At 41.2% G+C, this 22,583-nt stretch overlaps 9 protein-coding genes across 9 annotated transcripts; 6 read left to right on the top strand and 3 right to left on the bottom strand.

Annotated features, from left to right (window-relative positions):
* Positions 1 to 156: 156 nt before the first annotated feature.
* On the top strand, positions 157 to 1,251 carry ATC70_001517 (uncharacterized protein; the record flags this gene model as incomplete). Its single annotated transcript, XM_064820912.1, has 5 exons — positions 157 to 268; positions 327 to 434; positions 498 to 610; positions 672 to 1,007; positions 1,060 to 1,251. The coding sequence occupies 5 exons, from the start codon at positions 157 to 159 to the stop codon at positions 1,249 to 1,251; spliced, it is 861 nt and encodes a 286-aa protein (XP_064684832.1).
* Positions 1,252 to 1,550: 299 nt separating this feature from the next.
* On the top strand, positions 1,551 to 1,962 carry ATC70_001518 (uncharacterized protein; the record flags this gene model as incomplete). Its single annotated transcript, XM_064820913.1, has 3 exons — positions 1,551 to 1,640; positions 1,700 to 1,817; positions 1,874 to 1,962. The coding sequence occupies 3 exons, from the start codon at positions 1,551 to 1,553 to the stop codon at positions 1,960 to 1,962; spliced, it is 297 nt and encodes a 98-aa protein (XP_064684833.1).
* Positions 1,963 to 2,226: 264 nt separating this feature from the next.
* ATC70_001519 (uncharacterized protein) lies at positions 2,227 to 3,771 on the top strand (the record flags this gene model as incomplete). Its single annotated transcript, XM_064820914.1, has 8 exons — positions 2,227 to 2,503; positions 2,562 to 2,689; positions 2,746 to 2,954; positions 3,007 to 3,018; positions 3,076 to 3,199; positions 3,252 to 3,289; positions 3,342 to 3,580; positions 3,635 to 3,771. The coding sequence occupies 8 exons, from the start codon at positions 2,227 to 2,229 to the stop codon at positions 3,769 to 3,771; spliced, it is 1,164 nt and encodes a 387-aa protein (XP_064684834.1).
* A 1,910-nt stretch (positions 3,772 to 5,681) lies between these two features.
* On the bottom strand, positions 5,682 to 7,308 carry ATC70_001520 (uncharacterized protein; the record flags this gene model as incomplete). The annotated part of the gene is made up of 7 exons (XM_064820915.1): positions 5,682 to 5,718; positions 5,782 to 5,944; positions 6,009 to 6,258; positions 6,360 to 6,986; positions 7,037 to 7,168; positions 7,221 to 7,234; positions 7,293 to 7,308. 7 exons carry the CDS (start codon positions 7,306 to 7,308, stop codon positions 5,682 to 5,684), a joined length of 1,239 nt encoding a protein of 412 aa, XP_064684835.1.
* Positions 7,309 to 8,509: 1,201 nt separating this feature from the next.
* Positions 8,510 to 9,793, top strand: ATC70_001521 (uncharacterized protein; the record flags this gene model as incomplete). Its single annotated transcript, XM_064820916.1, has 4 exons — positions 8,510 to 8,574; positions 8,635 to 8,754; positions 8,808 to 9,303; positions 9,365 to 9,793. 4 exons carry the CDS (start codon positions 8,510 to 8,512, stop codon positions 9,791 to 9,793), a joined length of 1,110 nt encoding a protein of 369 aa, XP_064684836.1.
* Positions 9,794 to 9,923: 130 nt separating this feature from the next.
* ATC70_001522 (uncharacterized protein) lies at positions 9,924 to 13,679 on the bottom strand (the record flags this gene model as incomplete). The annotated part of the gene is made up of 17 exons (XM_064820917.1): positions 9,924 to 10,465; positions 10,515 to 10,549; positions 10,607 to 10,691; positions 10,745 to 10,778; positions 10,833 to 10,950; positions 11,002 to 11,049; positions 11,107 to 11,142; positions 11,197 to 11,386; positions 11,446 to 12,031; positions 12,088 to 12,326; positions 12,383 to 12,538; positions 12,601 to 12,688; positions 12,747 to 12,836; positions 12,890 to 13,038; positions 13,103 to 13,179; positions 13,237 to 13,483; positions 13,544 to 13,679. The coding sequence occupies 17 exons, from the start codon at positions 13,677 to 13,679 to the stop codon at positions 9,924 to 9,926; spliced, it is 2,856 nt and encodes a 951-aa protein (XP_064684837.1).
* A 1,754-nt stretch (positions 13,680 to 15,433) lies between these two features.
* ATC70_001523 (uncharacterized protein) lies at positions 15,434 to 16,580 on the top strand (the record flags this gene model as incomplete). Its single annotated transcript, XM_064820918.1, has 4 exons — positions 15,434 to 15,730; positions 15,819 to 15,905; positions 15,966 to 16,260; positions 16,321 to 16,580. The coding sequence occupies 4 exons, from the start codon at positions 15,434 to 15,436 to the stop codon at positions 16,578 to 16,580; spliced, it is 939 nt and encodes a 312-aa protein (XP_064684838.1).
* A 336-nt stretch (positions 16,581 to 16,916) lies between these two features.
* Positions 16,917 to 19,063, top strand: ATC70_001524 (uncharacterized protein; the record flags this gene model as incomplete). The annotated part of the gene is made up of 7 exons (XM_064820919.1): positions 16,917 to 17,111; positions 17,179 to 17,343; positions 17,400 to 17,434; positions 17,489 to 17,771; positions 17,832 to 18,092; positions 18,155 to 18,487; positions 18,542 to 19,063. 7 exons carry the CDS (start codon positions 16,917 to 16,919, stop codon positions 19,061 to 19,063), a joined length of 1,794 nt encoding a protein of 597 aa, XP_064684839.1.
* A 433-nt stretch (positions 19,064 to 19,496) lies between these two features.
* ATC70_001525 (uncharacterized protein) lies at positions 19,497 to 22,479 on the bottom strand (the record flags this gene model as incomplete). The annotated part of the gene is made up of 4 exons (XM_064820920.1): positions 19,497 to 19,781; positions 19,853 to 22,127; positions 22,189 to 22,271; positions 22,327 to 22,479. 4 exons carry the CDS (start codon positions 22,477 to 22,479, stop codon positions 19,497 to 19,499), a joined length of 2,796 nt encoding a protein of 931 aa, XP_064684840.1.
* Between the last annotated feature and the right edge of the window lie 104 nt (positions 22,480 to 22,583).

The following is a 22,583-nucleotide window of genomic DNA, read 5'->3' on the forward strand; positions in this document are numbered from 1 at the left end:
CATTATCACCCAAGTGAAAGAAATGCTTCCAGTCTCTCTCAGGCAAGCGTCGTGACTTGAATACAGGCTGCTTGATTCCATGATGATTTGGAAGATCTTTTTTCTCCTCCCTTTCTTTCTTTTTTTTTCATTGCCAATAGAGTTTTCTTGTTTGACATGGGAAAGGATAATCCCCAAGCAAAATCCTTATATCAGGCAAATCTTAGACAGGCCCTGGTAGCAGGCGCCATGGCTGGCACGATTGTAGATTCTGTCTTGTTTCCATTAGGTAATGTAGCATCGATGAGCAGACATCCTGTTCATTCCGTCTCATCATTAGCCATCAGATACCATCAAGACTCGTTTACAAGCACAAGCTGGATTTGCAGTATCTGGAGGATTTCGAGGTGTTTACTCGGGTCTACTCTCAGCATTTGTAGGCAGTGCTCCAAATGGTAATTAATCCACCATTCAAACTCTTAAAAGTAGACTTTTTAACATTGCTTATCCTGATGTAGCTGCTTTATTTTTCGTCACATATGAAGCCATCAAGAGATTGCTAGGTGCTTCTGCGGATGGGTCATCACATTCGCCGTTCATTTTCATGACAGCTGCTACATGTGGTGAAATTGTAAGTGACATGCAATCACAGATCAGGGAATGCCAGTAGTAGACTAAAAGAATGATCATAGTCCGCATGTACAGTGCGTGTGCCAACAGAAGTCATCAAGCAGCGTATGCAGATCAATCAATTCAATACAACGATAGGCGCTGTGTCAAGTGTGCTAAAGACAGAAGGGCTACTGGGGTTATATCGAGGATTTTTGCCGACAGTGGCTCGAGAGATACCATTTACATGCATCCAGTTTCCATTGTACGAATTTTTCAAAAGCAAATATGGGCAATACAAAGGCGAACGAGTGGAACCAATGGAAGCTGCCGTGATGGGATCCCTGGCGGGTGGTATTGGTGCTGCGATTACCACACCGTTGGATGTGTGTAAAACTCGGATTATGCTCTCATCCAAGGTAAGTTGTGTCATGAGAATGAATGGGCGAGACACTGAACTAGATGGATTAGAGTTCCAGCAATCGACCCTATACAGGCATTGTAGAGACGATGAAACGAATTGTGAGAGAGGAAGGAGCTAAAAAGCTGCTGGCAGGGATAGGGCCCAGAGTGATGTGGATATCGATAGGCGGAAGCATCTTCTTGGGTGCTTATGAGAAGGGGCTCAAGACTTTTACCCAACTGCAGTTATTAGAGAAATAGATGTCAAATAGTAATAGATTCCATTGTAAATATTCATATAAAAAAAAGTTTATGTATTCAACAAGTGCTAGAGTGCCATTTGGGATCAATAACTGGGATTTTTCAATCCAAATAGTTTGCATGATGAGCTGCGTAGAGTGTTACTTTTTCAGTACAAACCAACGTCATGATCCGTCTATTCAGGTGGATAAACTATTCAACCCATCCAATGCCACACCTATAAACCCAAACTATAACTTTTTTCTTTGCTGCTCCTTTTACCTACATTCACGTTACAGCAGAACTGCACAATCAATAGCATGTCTGATCCCAACTTTGAAGCCTTAGCCAACGTACCTGCACACATTTCATCATTTTCAGCATCTGCTTCAGATGGGAACATATTACAAGTAAAGATTGTATACACGAATACTATACTCATACCCAACTGATGTTCATCCATGTGTAGAGCACCTCACAGTTCAGGCCAGAGACAGGCTTGGCTGCATATCAATTACTATCGGATGCATCGCTATTAGGGAAATCGACGCCCGAGATTCAACAAGATAAACTAAAGAGAATCACAGGCAAGTACGACGTTAACAACTAATCAAATGGAAGCTAATAATCACATTGCCCACAGTTACCTTCCCCACACACTACCATGCATTCACAGTGTCAAATGATACAATCTATGGCATTGAAAGAACAAACAATTCCTCATCACAGTAGTCAAATAACACGGAGGTTGATCCAGAGCTTGAATACATGATGATGATGGTAATGGTGGTAAAACTGGCACGTGGATTGAATACCCGCCTTTGAGCTCATACATCATAGTTGAAATAAAAAGAGTTCTATTTTCCATTTACATACAGTGTCTCTTTTTCTTCTGTATTTCCCTGCTTTCTCATTATACCACTGTATACCTCTGACATGTCAAAATTGGAACGTCTATCAGATCGATTTCTTAGAGTGGGCCGACATCCGTTCAAAATGTGCATGAAATCAAATCAAAACGATGAAAAGCAGACAGCTTTTGATGATCCGGATGTGCATGATACCCAGATTTGCTGCTGCTGCCATTCAGATTCACCAGTGTATGCGATATTATGGCCTCTGGTCTTTTTCTTTTCAGCATTGACAGATTTCCCAATGCCATTACCAAAGGGCAAGAAGCCAGGACAGCACCGAGACTGGGGATGGGTACCAGTGCTGATTGTTACTGGCATACTGGTGTTTGTCTACTACGGCTATTTACACAGCATCGTTTGTAAGTATTGGATTGCAGATTAATGGACGCTAATAACTCATGGCACTTTCTCTTTCAGTGGTTTTGCTGAGGCAATTGGACCGCCAAGCACAGGCCATCGGATATCTGGTCCCTTTTAATGTGCTGTTTATACTCTTTTTGATATCTTACGGAAGGATTGTATCACAAACACCTGGACATCCAAATGTAGGGATTTTCATGTAGTGGTTCAATGCAGTATCAACTTACATTGCTCTCTCTAGTTACTCGGCATGGACAACCCCACCTCAACAAAAGGAACACATCATGATTCTTCCATCAATATTGATAGGATCGAAGACCTAAAATTAACACAGCAGAAACCTGATACTATTTTGGGAGACCCGAAATGGTGCGAAGCATGTCAAATTTGGAAGCCTGATCGGGCTCACCATTGTCGAGTCTGTGATGCATGTGTACTTCGAATGGATCAGTAGGTATTATGTAACAACTTGGCGTCATGTTTGCTAATGGATTTGCTGTAGTCATTGCCCTTGGTAAACGAATGGTGTAGCTGCTAAAATGCCGTGTATATACTAACCGTCATTCTGCAGGGTCAATGGATGTGTGGGTGTTTCCAACTACCGTTACTATATCCAATTTCTATGCTATGTGTCGCTTTTGGGCTCATTTACATTTGCTTCTTCATTAGCAGCATTTGTTGAATTTCATGGTTTGGTAAGAACTGGTCGTGTACTGATTGGACACTACTAATACATGCTCTAACTAGGCGACATTTGATAATGTAGCGCTCGCCACAGTCATCGTGTAAGTGTCAACTATGTTTGTTGCGTTGCATTATATACTTACGCTATAGTAGTTCTGGGATTATTACATTCATGATAGGGACATTTACAATGTCTCACATATGGCTTGTGCTTCTCAATCGAACAACTATCGAAAACTCACAATTCCAAAGTTGGAACAAGGCAAAGAAATCCGGCGAAGCACAGAATAGACTAATAGAAGTGTTTACTGAAACTGGAAGAAATGTGTTTAACCAAGGATGTCGGGCAAATTGGGTGGAGGTCATGGGCAGTAACAAACTGCTCTGGTTCCGTAAGTTGCTACAATCCTACATATTCAAATACATGTACTGATGGCATGTACTAGTACCGTTAAGCTCCAAGCAAGATGCGCAGAAAGACGGTATTCATTATGGATATAACCCCTCTGTGTTGGAAGAATATAAGAATGAAGATGCTTCTAGAAGAAAAAGACCATCGAAACAAGAGAAGAGGCCACAATAATCTGTATATAGTTGTAAGATCCTGCGTAGATAAACTTTTGTATCATATAAAATTAGCCTTACTATATCGAAGCTGCTTTTTTTGTACCCTTAATCTCAGTAGATATTCATTTAATATAGTCAAACATTGAGCACCGGAAAGCCCAAAAAACCTTTGTTCGCGTTTACAGACATATTCATGAGATCCTGAGTGAAGAAGAAGAACGAAAAGCCTGAAATCACATCAACAAAGATGCTCATAGTCGGCTAAACCCTCAAATGAGATTGGAGTTAATTGTTGGTGAAGATGGGCGCACTCAGAATCTGCAAATGTCAACGAGATTGCAACCATCATTCCTAATGAACATTCTGATACAAGTTTAAAGGTATCCTCATAGCATATCAAAATAACGTTTCAGGCAGGCGCCATAGTCTCTGTCGAATGAATCAATGAAACGCACACTGCTGGCTACATGCCATGTTCAAATGCTGCAAATCATGATTAGGAAGTTACGATTACATATATTCTGGTGGGGAGCCAGGTTGACTGGCAATTTCAGGTATAAACATGCCCAACAAGAGTAATAACAAGTATTCAGGCGAAGCAATTGTTCTTTAAAATTCACTATCCCCATTTAATTAGTATCGCAATCATCATTGTCATTGCCAGAAGGGCATTTTAATTAGGCAGCAGCGTCAAAATTGATTTAGACTCAGAATTTTTTTTTTTTCTTCTCAAAATTGGTCAAAATCTTTTTTTTTTTTTTTTCGACTTGATTGATCTATTTTGCGTTATCCGACTATATAAATTGTGATGACCATCTAATGTTTCTTAATACATTCTTGAAGTACTTTCCAAGGCGCATCCAATGATGCCAAGTAAAATACATGTTTTGATCGAACTTATTGAGCAATCCTGGAAAATATGAAATTAGGTTTTTGGCCGAAATGTCAAAAATTTACGTATAGATCTCAAAAACAAAGTTTCAGGGTAGCCTTAGATCGAGAAGAGAAACATTTTGGTTTAATATATGTCATAGTAGAAGTCTTCATTTTCAAGGTGAAAGACGCGATCGTTTGATTTTTGAAGAAAACCATGGGGTATACCCCTCATGCTTTTTGGTCGATTTTTGGCCATGTTTTTTGGGTTCCCAAAAAGTTGAGCAAAGGTGTCAGGAAGTTACTGCTACTCGAGTACAATTGTTTGGCGTCATTCTGGTGGCTCAGAGAGGTCTACATGGCAAGATATTTAGGCTTGCAAGCTGTCAAATTTGGCTGTGTTTCATACATTTGCTTATTAAAAGATGCGTTATTGTTATGATACAAAAGCATAAATACATTGTATGCATAAATCTAGTTTTAGAGCATGCTTTTACATCCAAATATATCCAGTTGGAAACATTAAACTAGGTGGAACTATTGTATCATTCTATCACAGCACAATGACACAGCTAATTGGTGAGGTGATGACGATTGTAAGGCACGCTAGACATTTTAGACGCAATAGATAGTCTGCATTTAATGCTTGGCATATTAGAAAGGTGGTTTGGATCATTCAATCTCATTAACCACATCATCATTTTCAGACCATCCGGCCTATTTTTGCTTTTGACTTGTAATAATAGAGCCTGTTTTATTAGCATAATACATAAGCGATTAGCATCGCTGGATATATCAAGTTTTAGATTTCTATTGAAAAAGCCTCACGGATCAAAATTTACATTACTTTTTCAACTCAAGTAGCTTTTTTTTTTGGAGCAGAGTATTTCAATCAAGCATCCGAGAAGAATTAGGTGCACAGCAACTTTTCAAGGCGATTTCAATTGTGTTTATTTTTGTGGCTTGATAATTACAAATGAGCGTGTGCCCATTATTAAAATATTGCAAAGCTGTGATAATGGCGTTTGCGTCAAATACCAATAAACAAGAAGTTTACCGTAGGCGAATGTTACTTAGAGCTTCAATACAACTACAAAGTATGAATGTTTATCAGTAATGGACATATAGATTTCATGCAAATATGCAGACTTACTCATTAATAACATTATACAGCGATGTAGCGGCAGAAGGTACGGGGTCTGTCGATTCATGGACATTAAGCTCGTCTTTTCGCTCGACTTTATGCTCGGCAACAAAACCTGTTTGGATCATTTCCTGTATGCTACTGTACTGAGATATTTGTATATCATTTTCGTCTAATATTAAATAGCAATGAGTTGTTAATGCATTCTTCGAAGGCATAGCTGTAGTGTCACCCACCATAATGCTCGGTTCCTGAATCTACTTTGGCTTTCCACATGCTCAACTGCCTCTTTGAGAGCCAACTGGTTTGCAGCTCTTCCGAGTCGTCTCCACTATCAAAGATGCTATAAATCAATCTCTCAAAGTTCGTCTGATAATCAATGACCAAGCAATCTGATTTTTCTGGATGCAATCGAGAGCCTCTACCGATCATTTGATACAGAAAAGCTGGCGATTTGGTCTTCCTGGCCAAAAGAATACAATCTACCTGTGGGAGATCCACACCCTCTGTAAAAATTTCTGCACGAAAATGTCAATGACATACTGTGCTCTTTTCTATATATTTCTTGGAGACTTGCCACAATTTACCAGGATGGATAAGGTTCCATTCTTAAAATCATCCATCACCATTTCTCGCTTGGCTTGCTCAGTGCTTTGGGTAATAGAGTCGATGCTGTTGAAGCCAGCATTGTTGAACGCCTTACAGAGGATTGGAATATCTTGTAGCTTCTTGACAAACACAAGCGTTGATTTTCTATTTTGAGGCAGTGCAAATTGTTTCCATTTGTCAACAACGAACTTGCAGTAGGCATTCACCTCCAATTGCTCGTTTGTTTTGGCCGTGACAATCTGCAAGTCGCTCAAGAATCCATTATTGATAAGCTCCATCATATTGACGCTGTAGAGTACAGGGCCAAAAATTGACGTCAATGATTGTCTATCTGCTCTTGCCGGCGTAGCTGTACAACCCCATAATAGCGTAGTTGAACTCTTGTTGAGCACACCAAAGTAGTCAAAAATAGTTTTGTAGCTTTGAGAGACGCCATGGTGAGCCTCATCCACAATGATGGCCTTGAATTCCTTTGGATTGAGCTTTTGCAAGCGATGTCCTTTGGTGCCTTGTTTATTTGTACTGGTCAAGCTTGGGATTGATGCAACCACTACATTTGGGTTTAGAGAAAGACTCTCCTGATGTCCCTGCTCAACATCCACAGTCTGGAGTGTTTTGTCAGTGGTGCATCAGCTATTACAGCGATCCTACATACCAAGTCAGGGTTGTATCGCAGGATCTGATCTTTTGCTTGTTCTATAAGCTCTATTCTGTGAGCCAAAACAAGTACCTTTGATGCCTGTGGATTAGGAGAAGGTATCGTAGGAATTAAGTTTGCAAAAATAACCTAAATGTGTTGTTAGAGCGTCTCCCTTCAAAAAATGCACATACACACTTACCGTTTTCCCGCTGCCTGTTTGCCAGCATTGGCACGATCAGTACTCCAGCATAGACAAAATGATTTGGCATACCTGTGGGAAGACACATGAGCTGACGATATATCCCCCTTTTCAAGTGATTGATAGTGATGTCGATGCATCTTGTTTGATAATCTCTCAATTCAGACATTTGGAATATTCACAAATGGGGAAGAAAAGAAAGGGAAATCATAAAAAGCATACGCTGTTATATTCATATTGCTTGCATGCCATTTCATTGTTCCTGGTGAATGCAGTGCAATGAATTCACCTAAAGAACACATGCAGGAACAATCAATGCTCCAAGATGGTATGTTGACAGTAACAATCCTAAAACAGAAAGGAGTAAACCATGGTCATGAGCATGAACAAGAGCCTTTATTATACCCAAACAGCAGCAAATTGGTGTCCATGCCTGCATCAGTAACCCATTAAATCGGTTGAACAGTTTTATCTTGATCATGACGTTGGGGGGGGGGGGTTTATTTGATCAGAATTATTAGTAGCGGAAGTATGCTGTGTTTATGGCCTTGTGGTATATCCCTGGACATTGTCATCATTTGCGAAATGTCAAAAGATTGATGAGTACGAGCAGATCATCTAATTGTTGTTATCAACATTCAATCCACCTGCCATTTGATTGTTTGTAAAACCAGCGGCACATGCTACTACTGAAAGTCTACTGGAGAAAATTATGCCATTCATGTTCTTTTGTTTTACCATGGAGACGAGTAGATGCGAAGACGTTTGGAAGATGTCCAAAAAAAAAAAAAAAAAAAAAAAAAAAAAGAGAGAAGCACCCTATCAGATGAGAGATTCAACACTGCCTCTAGCACGAAATGCACCAAACGACGCTGCTAGACCATGCATTGAGTTCAATACCTTTAAAAACCTCAATTTCACTTTTCATTGCTTGAAATCATTCGTGTATCTCAACTGTAAAACTCAAGATTCTGCTCTGTTATTGAGTCCCTTCGGGTTCTTTTCCGGACTTGCGATCAGAAAGTGTTGCAGCATCACATCCTACTTGCTCCTTCTAATCAACAGATAATATAGGCCGAAACGTCTCCATTCTATCAACATGTTAATGTCTGGAATTATGTAGCATTGGCGATGCTGATGCAAACAATCAGTCAGAGTAGCGTTTGTATGCCAGAAATTGGCTTGGAGCATGGGGTGCATTTAATCTTGTGTCTCGATATTTCTAACCTATAAAAAATTAAGCCTTGTTTCTGTTCTTCTTTCCTTCGTTTCCGTTTAACAGCAAACTGATGGCATCACCCGAAAGAGAAACGCTGCCCTCCATTCCAGGTTGTGATACAATCATTGATCTAGCGTACGTATTCCTATGGGCCTCTCAGCAAGGATATTCATGTAGATACTCATCAAATCATAGTGTACTCAAGGGGGATGAATTAACAAACAAAGTGCTCAAGCTAATTCAAGTGCTTTTCCCGGATTATGCTGAAAATCTCACCAGGATTGAGCTGAACAGAGTGAGTGGTGCCTTGACAAAGTAGGTGAGTGTATTCTACATGACTGGCCCTATATTGACATGGTGTGCAATAGTGCCGTCTTCTTTGTCAATGCTCCCAACAAGCGTCGTTTGTTATTGAGAGTATACGGTAATGGAGTGGACCAAATCATCGACCGAGAGAATGAATTAGCTTGGCTTGCTCGCCTCTCCAGTTTGAATATTGGACCCAGTTTATTGGGCATCTTTGGTAATGGTCGATTTGAGGAATATTTGCCTTCCACCACTTTAACCCACCATGATATTCGTGATCCCAAGACTTCCAAGGGGATTGCTGCTTGCATTCGCGAACTGCACGACATTGTCACTGTATATCCATTTTCACCAGCGAAGAATCATCTGGAAATATGGGCCAACATTGACAAATGGTATCGAGTTGTCATGTCATTGTTACCTGTACTTTACAAAAAGAGTGATGGCTGGACAGAAGTACTGACAACCTTCAATTTGGAGCGCCTGACATTTGAAATCGAAGAGTGCAAACAAATCCTGGAAACCGCAAAATCCCCCATTGTGTTTGGACATAACGATGTAAATGGCATGACATGCGGCTGTGTGGATCCAGCATACTAAAATGTTATTTATCACATAGACACAGTATGGCAATGTACTCAAGTTGGAAAAGACCAACGAATTGGTCATTGTTGATTTTGAATACGCAGGCTACAATCCCCGTGGGTTCGATATTGCTAACCACTTTTGTGAATGGACATACGATTATCACTCTGAGCAGCCTGCATCGATGGACATGAGCCAATATCCTACTTACGAGGAACAGATCAGATTTTTGAACGCCTACCTGGAAACCAAGTCTAAACACAACAATCCAGACATTTTAGACAAAGCAGTTACAGCCGAATGCTTGCAGAAAGAAGCTGCCATGTGGCTCATGGCAAGCCATCTTTCTTGGGGTTTATGGGGTCTGATTCAAGCAAGCCAGAGTGAGATTGATTTTGACTACTTTTTGTTTTCTACTCAACGTTTGAATGCTTTCCGCGAAGAATTTGCCAAATGGAGATGATAAAGACGACTAAAATTAACGCTTATAATTATATTACATATCATGCATTGTACAGAATAAAGAATCTCGACTAATACACATCCTGTTTGTACTGTATATCCTTATTTTCATAGGCTATTTGCAAGCGTCATTAGAGATGTCGATCAATTGGCTCTGGCTTGACAGCAGGCTCAGGCTTCACCAAAGGTTCAGCCTTTACATTGGGTTGGAGATCAAATGCGGCTGGTTGTCTTGCAGTACGCTTCTGCTTTTGTGATTTGCCCTGCTGAAATTTGCGTTTTGTTGGGCATGTGGATGGTCTCACATCAGGGATAGTTAAGGCTGATACAAATCCACCAAAGGAGGGCTTACTTTCAGTTTTGACGAAAGATGATGGCTGTGAGCTTTGAAATTGCGAGTAGAAGCCCTGAGATTGAGAATCAGTGTATTGAGTAGAGTAGTCTGCTGTATTCTTGTTGCCGCTCTTCTTTTTATCTGTGACCAGATCATCATCATCCAGGGGAGCAAGTTTGCCTATCGTAACAGCCAACATGGATCTCGTTTCGTTGGTCCATTCAGGCGATTGTGTTGTATATAGCTTCCTGTCCATACTTTTGAAAAAGCGGGTTGGCTCGCTTTTTTCCATTTGGCCCCAGAAATTTCGTTTCTTTGGTGTGATACAATATAACAAGACTACAGAATGTCAGTAATGCATGTGGCTATTCATATTGAATCAACCCACATTTCGATCTTGTCATGGCCACATATAATAGACGACTATATATGTAAAAGAGTCAGAACATGTGCGACAAGCTGCGGGTGAATAGGGATTACCCTTCTTCTGATACATCTGGATCATGGTGCATAGGCACAACACCTTCACAGCAAGTGACCACAAACACACAAGGCCATTCCAAACCTAATAACACAAGTGGGTTAGTTGGTTGACCAAGCTTGCTCATATCATCTTACCCTTGGAAGCGTGCATAGTAGACACAGTAACTCTCTATTCAACGCTTAGTTGTCATGTCCAAATCCATGTGCGTTGAAATGTACTTACGCCTCCCTCTGCTTCATCTTGTTCTTTCTGATTGGCACTCAAGGAACAGTACTCTAAGAACTCGACAATTGAATCCAGTTCATGCTGGTAATTAGGGAATTGAGAGCCAAGGTTCTCTCTGCACACATGTTAGCATACGTTGCTGTTGAGATCAGTATGCCTTCCTTACTCTTGCTCTTCCTTCTTAGCATTGTCTGAGCCCTTAGTCTGATCATACCTGTAAGCGCGGGTTTAGTGCAATGCAGTCTCAAGTCATTCATTGCAAACAGCTTACTCTTTTTGCGCGAAATGGAAGGATTTCTTTTCTTGTCTATATGAATTCCCGTCAACACACATGATCCCTTGCAAATCCAGCAGTACCTACTCTTCTGTGATGTTGGTCAAGTTAATCTCTTCATCTGAAAAGTAACTTGTGAAATCGGCAATAGATTCATCGTGGGCAGCAAAGTCAGGAAAATCCTCATCATGGACAGTGGATTTATGAAGAGTCTCATCATCGGCAGCAAAGCCAGAGAGTTCCTCATCATCATCCAGAGCATCCTTCTCTACTTTATCTAACAAACAACTAATATCAACAGCAGTTTCTTCAGCTCACCCGCATGCCTATACGTACCTCCATTATCACTGCCATCGTCTGAAACCACCTCAGCATCAATTATATCCAAATCATCGAGACCTTGAGCGTTCTGGCTTTGTTGCGTTTGAGATTGTTGCGCCTGGCTTTGTGACATGGCTGGCTCATCATCTTCTCCCAGATAAGTTTCTGCTTTGGCCAAAGAGATAAGTTCACCAATATTGTTCCATCTAGCTTCATGATCCGCAAAGTACTTCTCTTTCAGGTACTCTTTGTATCCGATTGCTTCAGTGATGAACACGAGGATTTCAGAGACAGATATCTTTTGGTCAATCATGGCCCTGATATCGTCGCAAAGCGTGGCCAAGCTCTTCAACTTTTGACAAACGGGATTGCTAAATGCACCGCCTCCTCTTCCTATGGCGTGCAGTGTTTCCAACATGCTGTTACCTGGTCGGGTCTCATGAAACGCTGCAATTTTCGTCAGTGTCACATCACCAATCCCTCTTTTTGGTACATTGATAATGCGGCTGTAGCTCGTAACATCAAAGTTGTTGTATGCAAACTTGAGATAAGCGAGTATGTCCTTGATTTCGATACGGTTAAAGAATCTATCACCACCAATCTACACAGTCTATTCAGCCTCTGCAAGTGTATACGCTGAAGCCACAAGATACTTACAATAGTGAAAGGGATGCGATATTTCCTAAAAGTAGCTTCGAATTTTTGCGAAATATAATTCATACGCATCAGTACTGCAAAGTCCTTGTAATCGAGCAGCCCCTTGGAGTATTTCATGACCTTCTTGATTTCTTTTGCTACAAATGTAGCCTGCTCATCTTCGTCGTATGTAGATATGCGGGAGATAGGGATGCCCACTGGGTTGTTTGTATAGAGAGATTTATCGATACGTTTAACGTCTGTTCCACGCCTGTCAGTCAACCAAGGCTCATGCTTTTGTGCTCAGATGTATTACCTTGCTTAATGACATGTAGAGCGCTATCTAATATGACTCCTGTGCTTCTATAGTTTTGGTCCATGTTGATGATTTGGGTATCTGAATAATCATTGTGCATTTTGTTAAAGTTCTCGGGTTCAGCTGATCTAAAACTGAAGATAGACTGATCTGGATCTATTTAGACACATTTCAAGATGAGTTGTCCATGTTTGCTTTTATCCAGGATGCATACATACCGCCAACAATAGTAACGCTCTTGTCAGTATGCTGGTTTTTTGTGATTAACTTGATGAGTTCGTACTGAATGATGTTGGTATCTTGATACTATTAAAGAGACAGGATGAGCGCTACAGTACATTGTACACCACACTCATGGCATTACCTCATCTACAAGTACAGCCTTGATATGGGCCAACACACTGGTTTTCTTCCTAAAGAGCTCACACGCCTTGATAAGAAGATTGTCGAAATCCTACAGAGATAGTGAGTGATGGCGCTCAATTTCCTTCTTTCGTAAACACATACAACTAGATTGTTCAGCTGCAGTTCTTTCTCATAGGCTGTGTAGATTGTAGCAATGTCTCTTCTTTCATATTTGTGGGAATAAAGATTGCTAAACTCTGGTGCTGTGATGCCTTCACTCTTTGCTTTACTGATGATACCGAAAATAGCACCTACAACGTTATATACATCCGGTAAGCTGCTAGTTTCAACGGTACTGTGATATCGTGTCATTACCTGGCTTTTGTTTGTTTCTGGTGAAATCATTGATGGGCAGTTTGGGATCCTTTTGAAGCCTCTTTATAATATCATGACTAGAGATTGCTTATTAGCACTCGAGCTGCATCCTTATCAAAACATTTGGGTTTTACCTAGCATCTGTATCTGCAATAGTGAAGTTTGATTTAAGATCCACAACGCCTGCATTGTAGCGTAAAAGACGAGCACATATAGCATGGAAAGTGCCAATGACCAAGTTGTCCGTATTCTTGCTTCCGATCATGGTATACAATCGCTCCTTCATTTCGTTTGCTGCTTTGTTGGTAAATGTCACTACAATGATTTGCTGAGGCTTGATCTTTTCATTGAGAACAAAGTGGGCTGCCCTACAAGTCAAGACTTTTGGTATAATGCAATCAGCGCAAACTCGAAAGCTTGTGATGATTCAATCAACTCTACCTCGAGTTTTTCCAGAACCAGGACCAGCCAAGATTTGCAGCGTCTTTGCCTTGGAAAGTACTGACTGTCGTTGGCTTTCATTCAATGAGTTGGTTGTGTCTTGAAACTGCTTTCTCCAGAGTCTTTCTTCTTCCATCTTGCCTGATTAATTTAAAGGAAAAAGAAAAAAGAAAAAGAAAACGGAAAAATGCAAAGCTTTTATTGACAAGCGGGGTGCCTCGAGATTCTTTGGATTACTTCATAGGGCTGTTGTTTCATCCTACAATCAATTACTGCTCCATGGTATTAAGCTGATTCATTAAGGTGCCATGTGCGCCATTGATAATCTATGAAACTCACATGCTATAGTGTTGAATGATAATAGAAATATGTTCGTATCATGTTGGATCAATAACAAGCATCTAGCCTTGCTTGCATGTCCGTCATTTGATGCAGGGCAATCCGTTACAGGACTACTTTATAAGAGGGAATACCGATAGCCTCGGCTCTGGTACCACGATAAAATGCTACGTTGGTATGAATCCAGCATCATAATCAGAACATATTAGGTTTTACACAGCAAAACTACCAATTCAATAGTCAACATATACACGCTTTAGATGCCAAATCACGCAGATAAAAGCCATTTCAAACGCTGAAAACGGCACCAAACGAGTCCTACAGAATAGTAGAATCGATCTGCTAACAATTCACAGTTTTTCTGGGAACTTTTTTTTTTCACCTCAAAACTTGACGATTTCGACCCTGTAGTAGCAAGGGAAAAATTGCAAATCAGACAAATATCAGTTTTTCAGTTGAAAAACGAAAGTTTTTACTAAGGTACATATCAGATGAACATGCATAAAAATCATGTCTTTATCTGATGAAAGTGTTTATTTGCAACATACAAGCCAATTATTTTGACTTTTTTCCCAGAAAACTGAAAAAGCAGTTTATTGGGATTATCGATGCAATTTTCAGCGATATTGTGAAAACAAAAAATGCCATCGAATAGAGCACATTTGAATGTATGTGTTTTGTTAGAAAACTTATGAATGTTTAGTATCCTCTTTGGGATGTAAAAACTCTTTAAAGGTTGTAAATTTTCCAAAAATGACAATTTAGAACAAAATCAATCCAGATTGATGTTCATACTTAACGCTCCGCAGTCGCTCTTCAATCGCTCAACTGGGATATGCTGTTGTAAATTAAGAAAAATTGAGGTTATTTGGTGGATGAAGTTGTGTATTTCACGTATAGCACTACATGTTGGCACACTGTAGTTTAGCTATATGGAAGGTACCTTTAGTTTCCTAGAGAAGCAATTTTAGATAAGAGGGCAGTATAAGACAGTTTCAAACCAACCGCACTCTATTCTAGCATGTTTGAGGTAGTATGCAAGCTGCTGATACCTTATGCCTTTAAAACAGACTTTGATAAACCCAGATGAGCAAAATTAGTATCCATGTTACTACCAAAGCCCCTACTTTAATAGAGTATGCACCGAGCCATTAAAGACTCCAAGATGTAAACCCAACAAACGCACGCGTCATGCCGTGTTTGCATTTGATTCAGCCAACAATTTATTGTAGGCTCTTCATAAAATAAATAAGCCTTTATCAACTCGATACACTTCGGATGGCACTTTTAGGCATTGATTTATCCGGAAAATCAATACGTCCATACTCCTTTTACATTACTCTAAAAGGAAGTTTATGTAATGCAAGCAGTGCAAAATCTGGTAAAGGGAAAGGCTGCATTTCGTCCCGTTTGTTGAGTTCTCTTGGCTCTAAAAATAGGCGATTGTAATAAGGACATTGCGCGCGCGCTGGCTTGCTCGCTTATCTTGGCTGGCAGACACCCGGATTTTCTTTTCTTTTTTATTTTCTTCTCCTCTTTCTACTTTGAACTATGAACGTATTTCGTTTTAGATCAAGTTCATCTGCTGCCAACAGCACCAAATCTGCCACACCATCAGTTGATTACGGGCCAATCACTCATGAGCCCATCCTGACTCAACCCACACAGTATGAACCCGTCATGAACCCTGTTCTGGACGATGAGCAAAAGAAGAAGATTGTGGATTTATTAGCTTACATGGATACACTTATCCTCCCCAAAGATGATCCCTACTATCCCAATGAACGAGGCTTTTTATCTGAGGGTACGGCTCATAGATACATGAGAGCAAGAAAATGGGATTTTGAGGTAAAAACGAAACAGGAGCGGGGGGGGAGGGAAGGGACTGATACGTCAGTTGTCATGATGCTTAAAACATGGCTCTATTGTTGTGTAGGCAGCCAAGACCATGTTGGAGAACACTGTCAAGTGGAGAAGAGAGTTCAAGCCAGATGAATTGGATGAAGAAATGATTCGCCACGAGGTAAGTGAGGCTCTAACATACATGAGCTTTTGGTTAGCTCATAGGCCCTTTTGAATTTAGGCCGAGACTGGAAAGATGTATTTCAGTGGATTCGATAAAACTGGTCGCCCTCTTTGGATCATGAAGCCTCGTAATGAAAACTCCAAGGATTCTGATAGACAAGTGAAGCACATTGTATTCTGCTTGGAGAGGGGTATCCGTCTGATGCCTGAGCACGTGGAAAAGATTTCAATTGTCGTTGATTTCAAGGATTCCACTTCATCCAACAATGCCAGCATCGGTACCTGCAAAAAGTTCCTAGACATCTTGGGAAACCACTACCCAGAGAGGCTCGGTATCGCATTTTTGGTGAACTGTAAGTAACATTTTGTAGTGTAACCCATTTGACACATGTCTTACCATCCACTTGTGCTAGCACCATGGTTTTTCCTTACGACATTCAAAGTCATTGCACCCTTCATGGACCCTGTGACAAGAAACAAGATCAAATTTATTAATTCAGATGATACCAAGAGCACCAACAACGATCAAATTAACATGGATGACTACATACCTTTGAAGCAAATGGAAGTGAGTCTGGGTGGCCAGTACAACTATATATTTGATATCGACACTTATTGGAATGCTCTTTTGGATAAGACTGGAAAGCCCTACAAAGTGATAGAATATAAATAAACTGTGAAGAAAAATCTTCTAAAATTCCAAATATGTTGATGTATATTTCCAATCCTTGGCTTTGTATATATATATAATAATGGATCAAGGTCAAGCACCCAAGAATGGAGGAGAGGATATACACGACGTCTCTCGCAGAGAATGTGATGCGGCTCTTGAATGCCGGAAAAGAGACGTTGCTTCCTTTTTGTTGTTGTTTGGTGGGTGTGCAAGGCCATTTTAAAAACCTCTCTTTGGAAAAAAAACAGATATTGATTCTCTTTATCAAATTCCACTTATACCCCCATCATACACACATACACACACACATTGACAGCCTCTCCTATCGTAAGCGGCATGAGCGACCACTCTCTTCAATCCAGATCAGCATCCATGTCAAGAGAAGCGATGGACATTACTCGATATGAAATCTTTTCGCACACAGTAGACGTCTGGAAAGTTGTAAACGAAGACGACGAGGACATTGACTTTGAGCCTGATTGCTTCGAGTCAGATCCACCAGAGTATTCGAATTCGAGCTTGACAAATGATGTAAAGTGTAATCACTGTGTCGACATGCTCCATCATTCCCCACTCATTCTCCCTTTTGTTACAATAGCACCATAGTACGGCCACCACCAAGGACGAGCCTATGGATACATCAATGAAAGACGAGCTAAAGCAAGAGGTGAAAGTAGCAGTAAAAGTAGAGCACATGGTTGATTACAGTCCACCTTCCGCCAAAAGAAACCAGCCAGAAGAACGAGAGCCCACGCCAAATTTTGTGAGTGAGCAATTGCCAATCTCATTAAACCGCTTACTGACACATGTTGAATGTAGTCTCCTATTAGAGCAGCTCAAACAGACCACACCTTGTAAGTCCATAAGCACAGTTGCATGCTTGATTGGCTCACACTATCTCCTTAAAGTCCTAGAAATCTGCGCAGAAAATTGAACGATTCCACACCGAGCTCGGCCTCTGCTCCACCTACTACTATGAGACACTCGCCCACGACTCGACCTTCGCCTCCATTGGCATCACAGACCCCTAATACAAGTATGATAGCTACTCCTACAGAGCTTCCCTCTTCGTTATCCTCTGGCAGCAGCAGCGAAGGCTTGTTCAATATCAGTATCCAGAATGCCAACGACTCTAGCAGTCTTGAGCGCAATGTGTCTTCGCTGAACATTGCATTTGATAACCCATCCACGGTAATGACATTCTCCTCGATGATGCTGATCGCTGGCAAAGATACTAATGGATCCATTTAGAAGGAATCTCCTCCTCCCTCATTCAAAACTGACAAGCAACAAAAGACCTCATCGCCTCCTCGACAACAGCACACACCCCCCAATTACATCAGTCCCGCCAGAAATTCATTACAAACAAAAGCCGCACCACTGAAACTAGTAGATCAATTTGCAGTGCCCTCAATTATTCCGAGAAATCACAATGGAAATCATCGCAATTATGCAAATTTCAACCATGACAGATCTGTGCCACAAGCACCCCGTGAACAGGAACGACTGACTGTACGTATTCGTTTGTTGGAAAATGCTTGTTTCGTGTCGTTGACTCGGATATTATTTTGTAGATCAACAACCATGAATATACTATCCTTAAGGAAATTGGTAGGGGCAGCTCGGGCAAGGTGTTCCAAGTACTGGGACACACCTACGGCCAGATACTAGCACTGAAGTGGATCGAGGTCAAGCACGAGGAGGATCGGCAAAGCATCATTAACGAAATAGAGCTGCTGAGGTCACTCAACAATCATGCTGCCATTGTGAGTTTACTGGATTATAGAGCAACACCGTCTGTCATCTACATGGTGATGGAATTTGGCGAAATCGACCTGGCACAGCTGATTCAAAAGCAGACCAAGAAGGCATGGGATATTAATTTCATACGCTATTACTGGAGTCAGGTATGCAATATATGCAATTAATCTCTAAATTTGGTATATTTACAGATTTGGTAGATGCTAAATGCAGTGTGGACAATTCATCAAAACAACATTGTTCACTCTGATTTGAAACCTGCCAACTTTGTGGTTGTTAAAGGATGGCTCAAATTGATCGATTTTGGTATAGCAAAGAAAGTGTCTGACGATACCACAAATATTGAACGATGCGTTCAAGTGGGCACTATCAATTACATGTCGCCGGAAGCACTCTCTGACATCAATGAAGGCCGAGGAGAAGCAGGGAGCCTGATGAAGCTGGGTAGGCCCAGCGATGTCTGGTCTCTAGGCTGCATCCTATATCAAATGGTCTATGGAAAGACTCCTTTCTATCACCTTGCTTTAGCACAAAAAGTCGCTAGTATACCTAACCCCAATCATCAAATCGCATTTCCAGCCACAATAGCACCCACAGATGAGACATCAAGGCCCATTGAAGTGCCAGTGACGCTTCGACAAATATTGGAGCATTGTCTAGATCGAAATCCATCATTGCGCCCTCGCATCAATGAATTGATGACACATCCATTTCTACAGTAGTGTCTCTTGTCCTCTCCTCCCAACTAATCCCATCTGTATATTTCCACTCTTACTACCCCTTTAGCACTTTTTTTTTTTGAATATTTATCTTTTAACGTATTAATGAATGATAGCTTTGAGCATCTCGACGAATGTATCAGCTGAACACTTCCCCCCCCCCAAAAAAAAACATTATACGAAATTTTCATATCTTGCCAATGTTGTACGTTGCATATATTGAATCAGACTTTAATTGTACCAATTTAAATCAGGACTACATATCATTATTTCAAGGGGGGAAAGGGCGTGTGCTACCCTGTTGGTCCGCACAGCCATTTCCCAGTATCTACGCTGCATTTTCAGAGGAAATAAAAAGGAGGATGCATTTTATTATGTAAAAAAAAAGGGTGAAGCGTGTATACAAAAGGGAGGGGAGTGAGATGTGTTTAATTATCTAAGAGGCTAATTGAATAAATTTACGTTTCTTCTCGTCGTCAGCAGGCTTATCTGCATTTTCATCAAGGAAATCAGAAGTATTCCTTGATTTGTAATCACGTTGGAGGTATGTCAATGCAGCTCTGTTGTAACCCATGACATCCTTTTGACGCTGTAATTGCGCACGAAGGTGGAAACGAATGGAATCGAGCATAGGGCGCATCATTCTATTAGCAACAATTTGATTGTGATGTGTTTTCACGACAGAGAAGAGCACACGGGACACCAGCACAATGCTCCAGTTCTAACAAACAAAAACTGCATATAAGTAAACCCCTCTTTTTAATTAACCTCCTATATTTTTGACAATCTTACCTTTTTGGCCCAACTTTCAATATAGGAAAAGAGTGACATGACCTTGGAGAAAGGCAAGATCATGAGTGCTTCTTCAATGTCATTTGCTTTGATCTTCTTGAGCACATCCAGCACGTATCTGTCAGGTTCAATGTCGCCCATTGCCATTAAAATAGCATGACGTTGAGGAGGCTGACCAGGCAAACCACGAGATTTGGCATTTTCATATGCTAACCAGCCATTCTTCTCCTCATCGCCAATATCCATGGCTTCAATCAATCTTTCGCCGGCCTTCAGTGTCTCCATGGTTTGTTTGCCAGCAGAATCCACTTCCATGTCACCTGCATTGACATCTGTCTTTTCCAGTTGACTCACCAGTGTGTTTTCATAGAGATCTTCCAGCTCCTTTTCACGTTCTTCCTCTAAAAAGAGCTGCTCGTCTGTCTTTTCCCAGATACGCATGGACCTATCGTGAGAGCCTGTCACCACAAATGAGCCGTGCTTGGAAACAGCCAAAGCCCACACCTCACCATGATGGCCTTCCAACTTCATGATGTTCTCAAACTTGTCGCCATCCCAGTATTTGACAGTTTTATCCTTGGAGACAGTGAAAAAGTAGTGAGTACCCCACACAAATTGAACAGACATGACGCTCTCTTGATGAGCAAACAACGACTTATGACAATCACCAAAGTCCAAACCCCATAGCTTGACGTTCTTATCAGCCGAACATGTAGCAATCAACATGTTGTCAGATGAGATGTCCATGGACAGCACTGGCAGCTTGTGACCATACAGCGACAAAAAGAACTTGAGAGTGTCGTGGTAGAACACCTTAACAGTGGAGTCCAACAACGACACGGCCATCAGGTTTTGATCAGGACTGTATCGCACGCACAAAACTTCGTCAGACATCTTGAGTGTTCTCATGTGAATAAAAGTGAGTCGTTTGGCAGCACTGTTCTTGTCTTGCACCATGTCAAAGTCCCAAAATTTGACGTCTTTATCCGCACTACCGGTAGCAAAACCGCGTTTATCAGGACGAACTTGAAGCGAGTAAACTGCACCGTCGTGAGCTTTGACAGATTCCACCAGCGATGAGGAGCCAATGTCGTACAGTTCTAATTCACCCGTCTTGGTGCCAATGATGATGTGTTTGTTGCCAGGAAGAAACGCACTGCAAAGAGCAAAACCACACTCGATAGATCGAATACAGGCTCTTGTCTTAATGTTCCACACCTTGAGTAGGTTACTGGACGCTGAAGCCAATAACTCGTCATCACTACTGAGAGCCAATGTACGGATATCTGATCTGTGGCCAGGCACATCGATGGAATATAAACGTGATGCTTCGGCGTCCTCCTTCTTTTCGTGTGTAATAGGGACAGTGTATGCCTCAATGGTATTATTGCTCAGCGAAGCGACAATTTGGATTTCGCCAGCCTTCTCGACATCTGCAACAGGAGCGAAATCAAAGCTACGGACTTTGGCAGGTGTGCGAACCAAGCATTCTGATGTAAATTCGTCTTCGGCCTCGATTTCGTTGCTGATTTCAGCCTCGTCCTTTCCCTTCTCTCTTGCTCTCTTCTTTCTACGCTGGATCTTCTTGCGGATGCTTTCATGATCGCGCAATTTGTACACCTCTACTGACTTGTCGTTGGCTTGGACACCCACAAATTTGCCAGATGGGTGAAACTGAATGGTAACAATGCGATCACGGGACTGACGAGGGATCTGACCATACACATTGATGGCCTTTTGTAATGTAGCAGGTGTAGCGCTATCAATTTGCATCTGGTCTTCCTGCCCAAGTTCCTCCAAGGATAAACCTAAAATCTTCCAATCAATCTTCCAAGCTTTGAGTTGTGCTTCTGCGCCACCAGAAATGATGACTTTTTGATCCTTGGACACAGCAAATGACCAAACTTCACTTCGATGACCCACTAGTGTTTCTCGACAATATTGTGCTGATAGATCCCATAATTTGATCAATGTATCCTTGGAGGATGAAAGTACATAGCCTTCGTTGGAGACACCGACTTCCGTTTCATCATCAATCTTCTTGGGGTCCAGGAAAGCCAAACAAGTAATTTGATCCTTATGGCCCTTGAGACGATATAAACCAGACTCTGAAATGATGTCCCAAATGATGAGATCTGTATCTCTTGATCCAGATGCAAGACGAGTTCCATCGTTATCGAAAGCTAAAGCAGTGACAGCAGCACGATGGCCACTCAATGTCACTGTAGATGTGTTGGATTGAATATTCCAGATACGAATTGTACCGTCGCCATAACTATCCAAAGCAAAGAGATTAATACATGTCACTTGATGGATTTGAGATTGTTCTGCATTACCCAACTGCGAAATCTTTGTTGTTTGGGCTCTTGGCAATACATGTAACTTCTGATTTGTTTCCAAATTCTCTCCATTTGCCGACCTGGAAGTGCACATTGAGTAAAACACACTCTTAACATGGCAAACAGAAAGCTTACCTCGATACCCTTTTTGAGATCCCACAATATGACTTCTTCAAGGGCAGGAGCAATTGCGATTTTTCCGGTGTGATCATAGATAATGTTGGCGAGTGTAGAAGCAATAACACCAAATGATGCTAATGCTTCATAGCGAAGATATGCTTTCACCATTGTGTGTTATTGTAACTGTCAAAAGAGTATGGAATTGAAACTTTTTTTATGGTTCTGGTAATTAACATCGTGACCTTCAATCCTCTTCATTTCAACTAGTGGCT

This window comes from Mucor velutinosus, assembly GCF_035048745.1.
Source record: "Mucor velutinosus strain NIH1002 chromosome Unknown tig00000041, whole genome shotgun sequence".
NCBI classification, from domain to species: domain Eukaryota; kingdom Fungi; phylum Mucoromycota; class Mucoromycetes; order Mucorales; family Mucoraceae; genus Mucor; species Mucor velutinosus.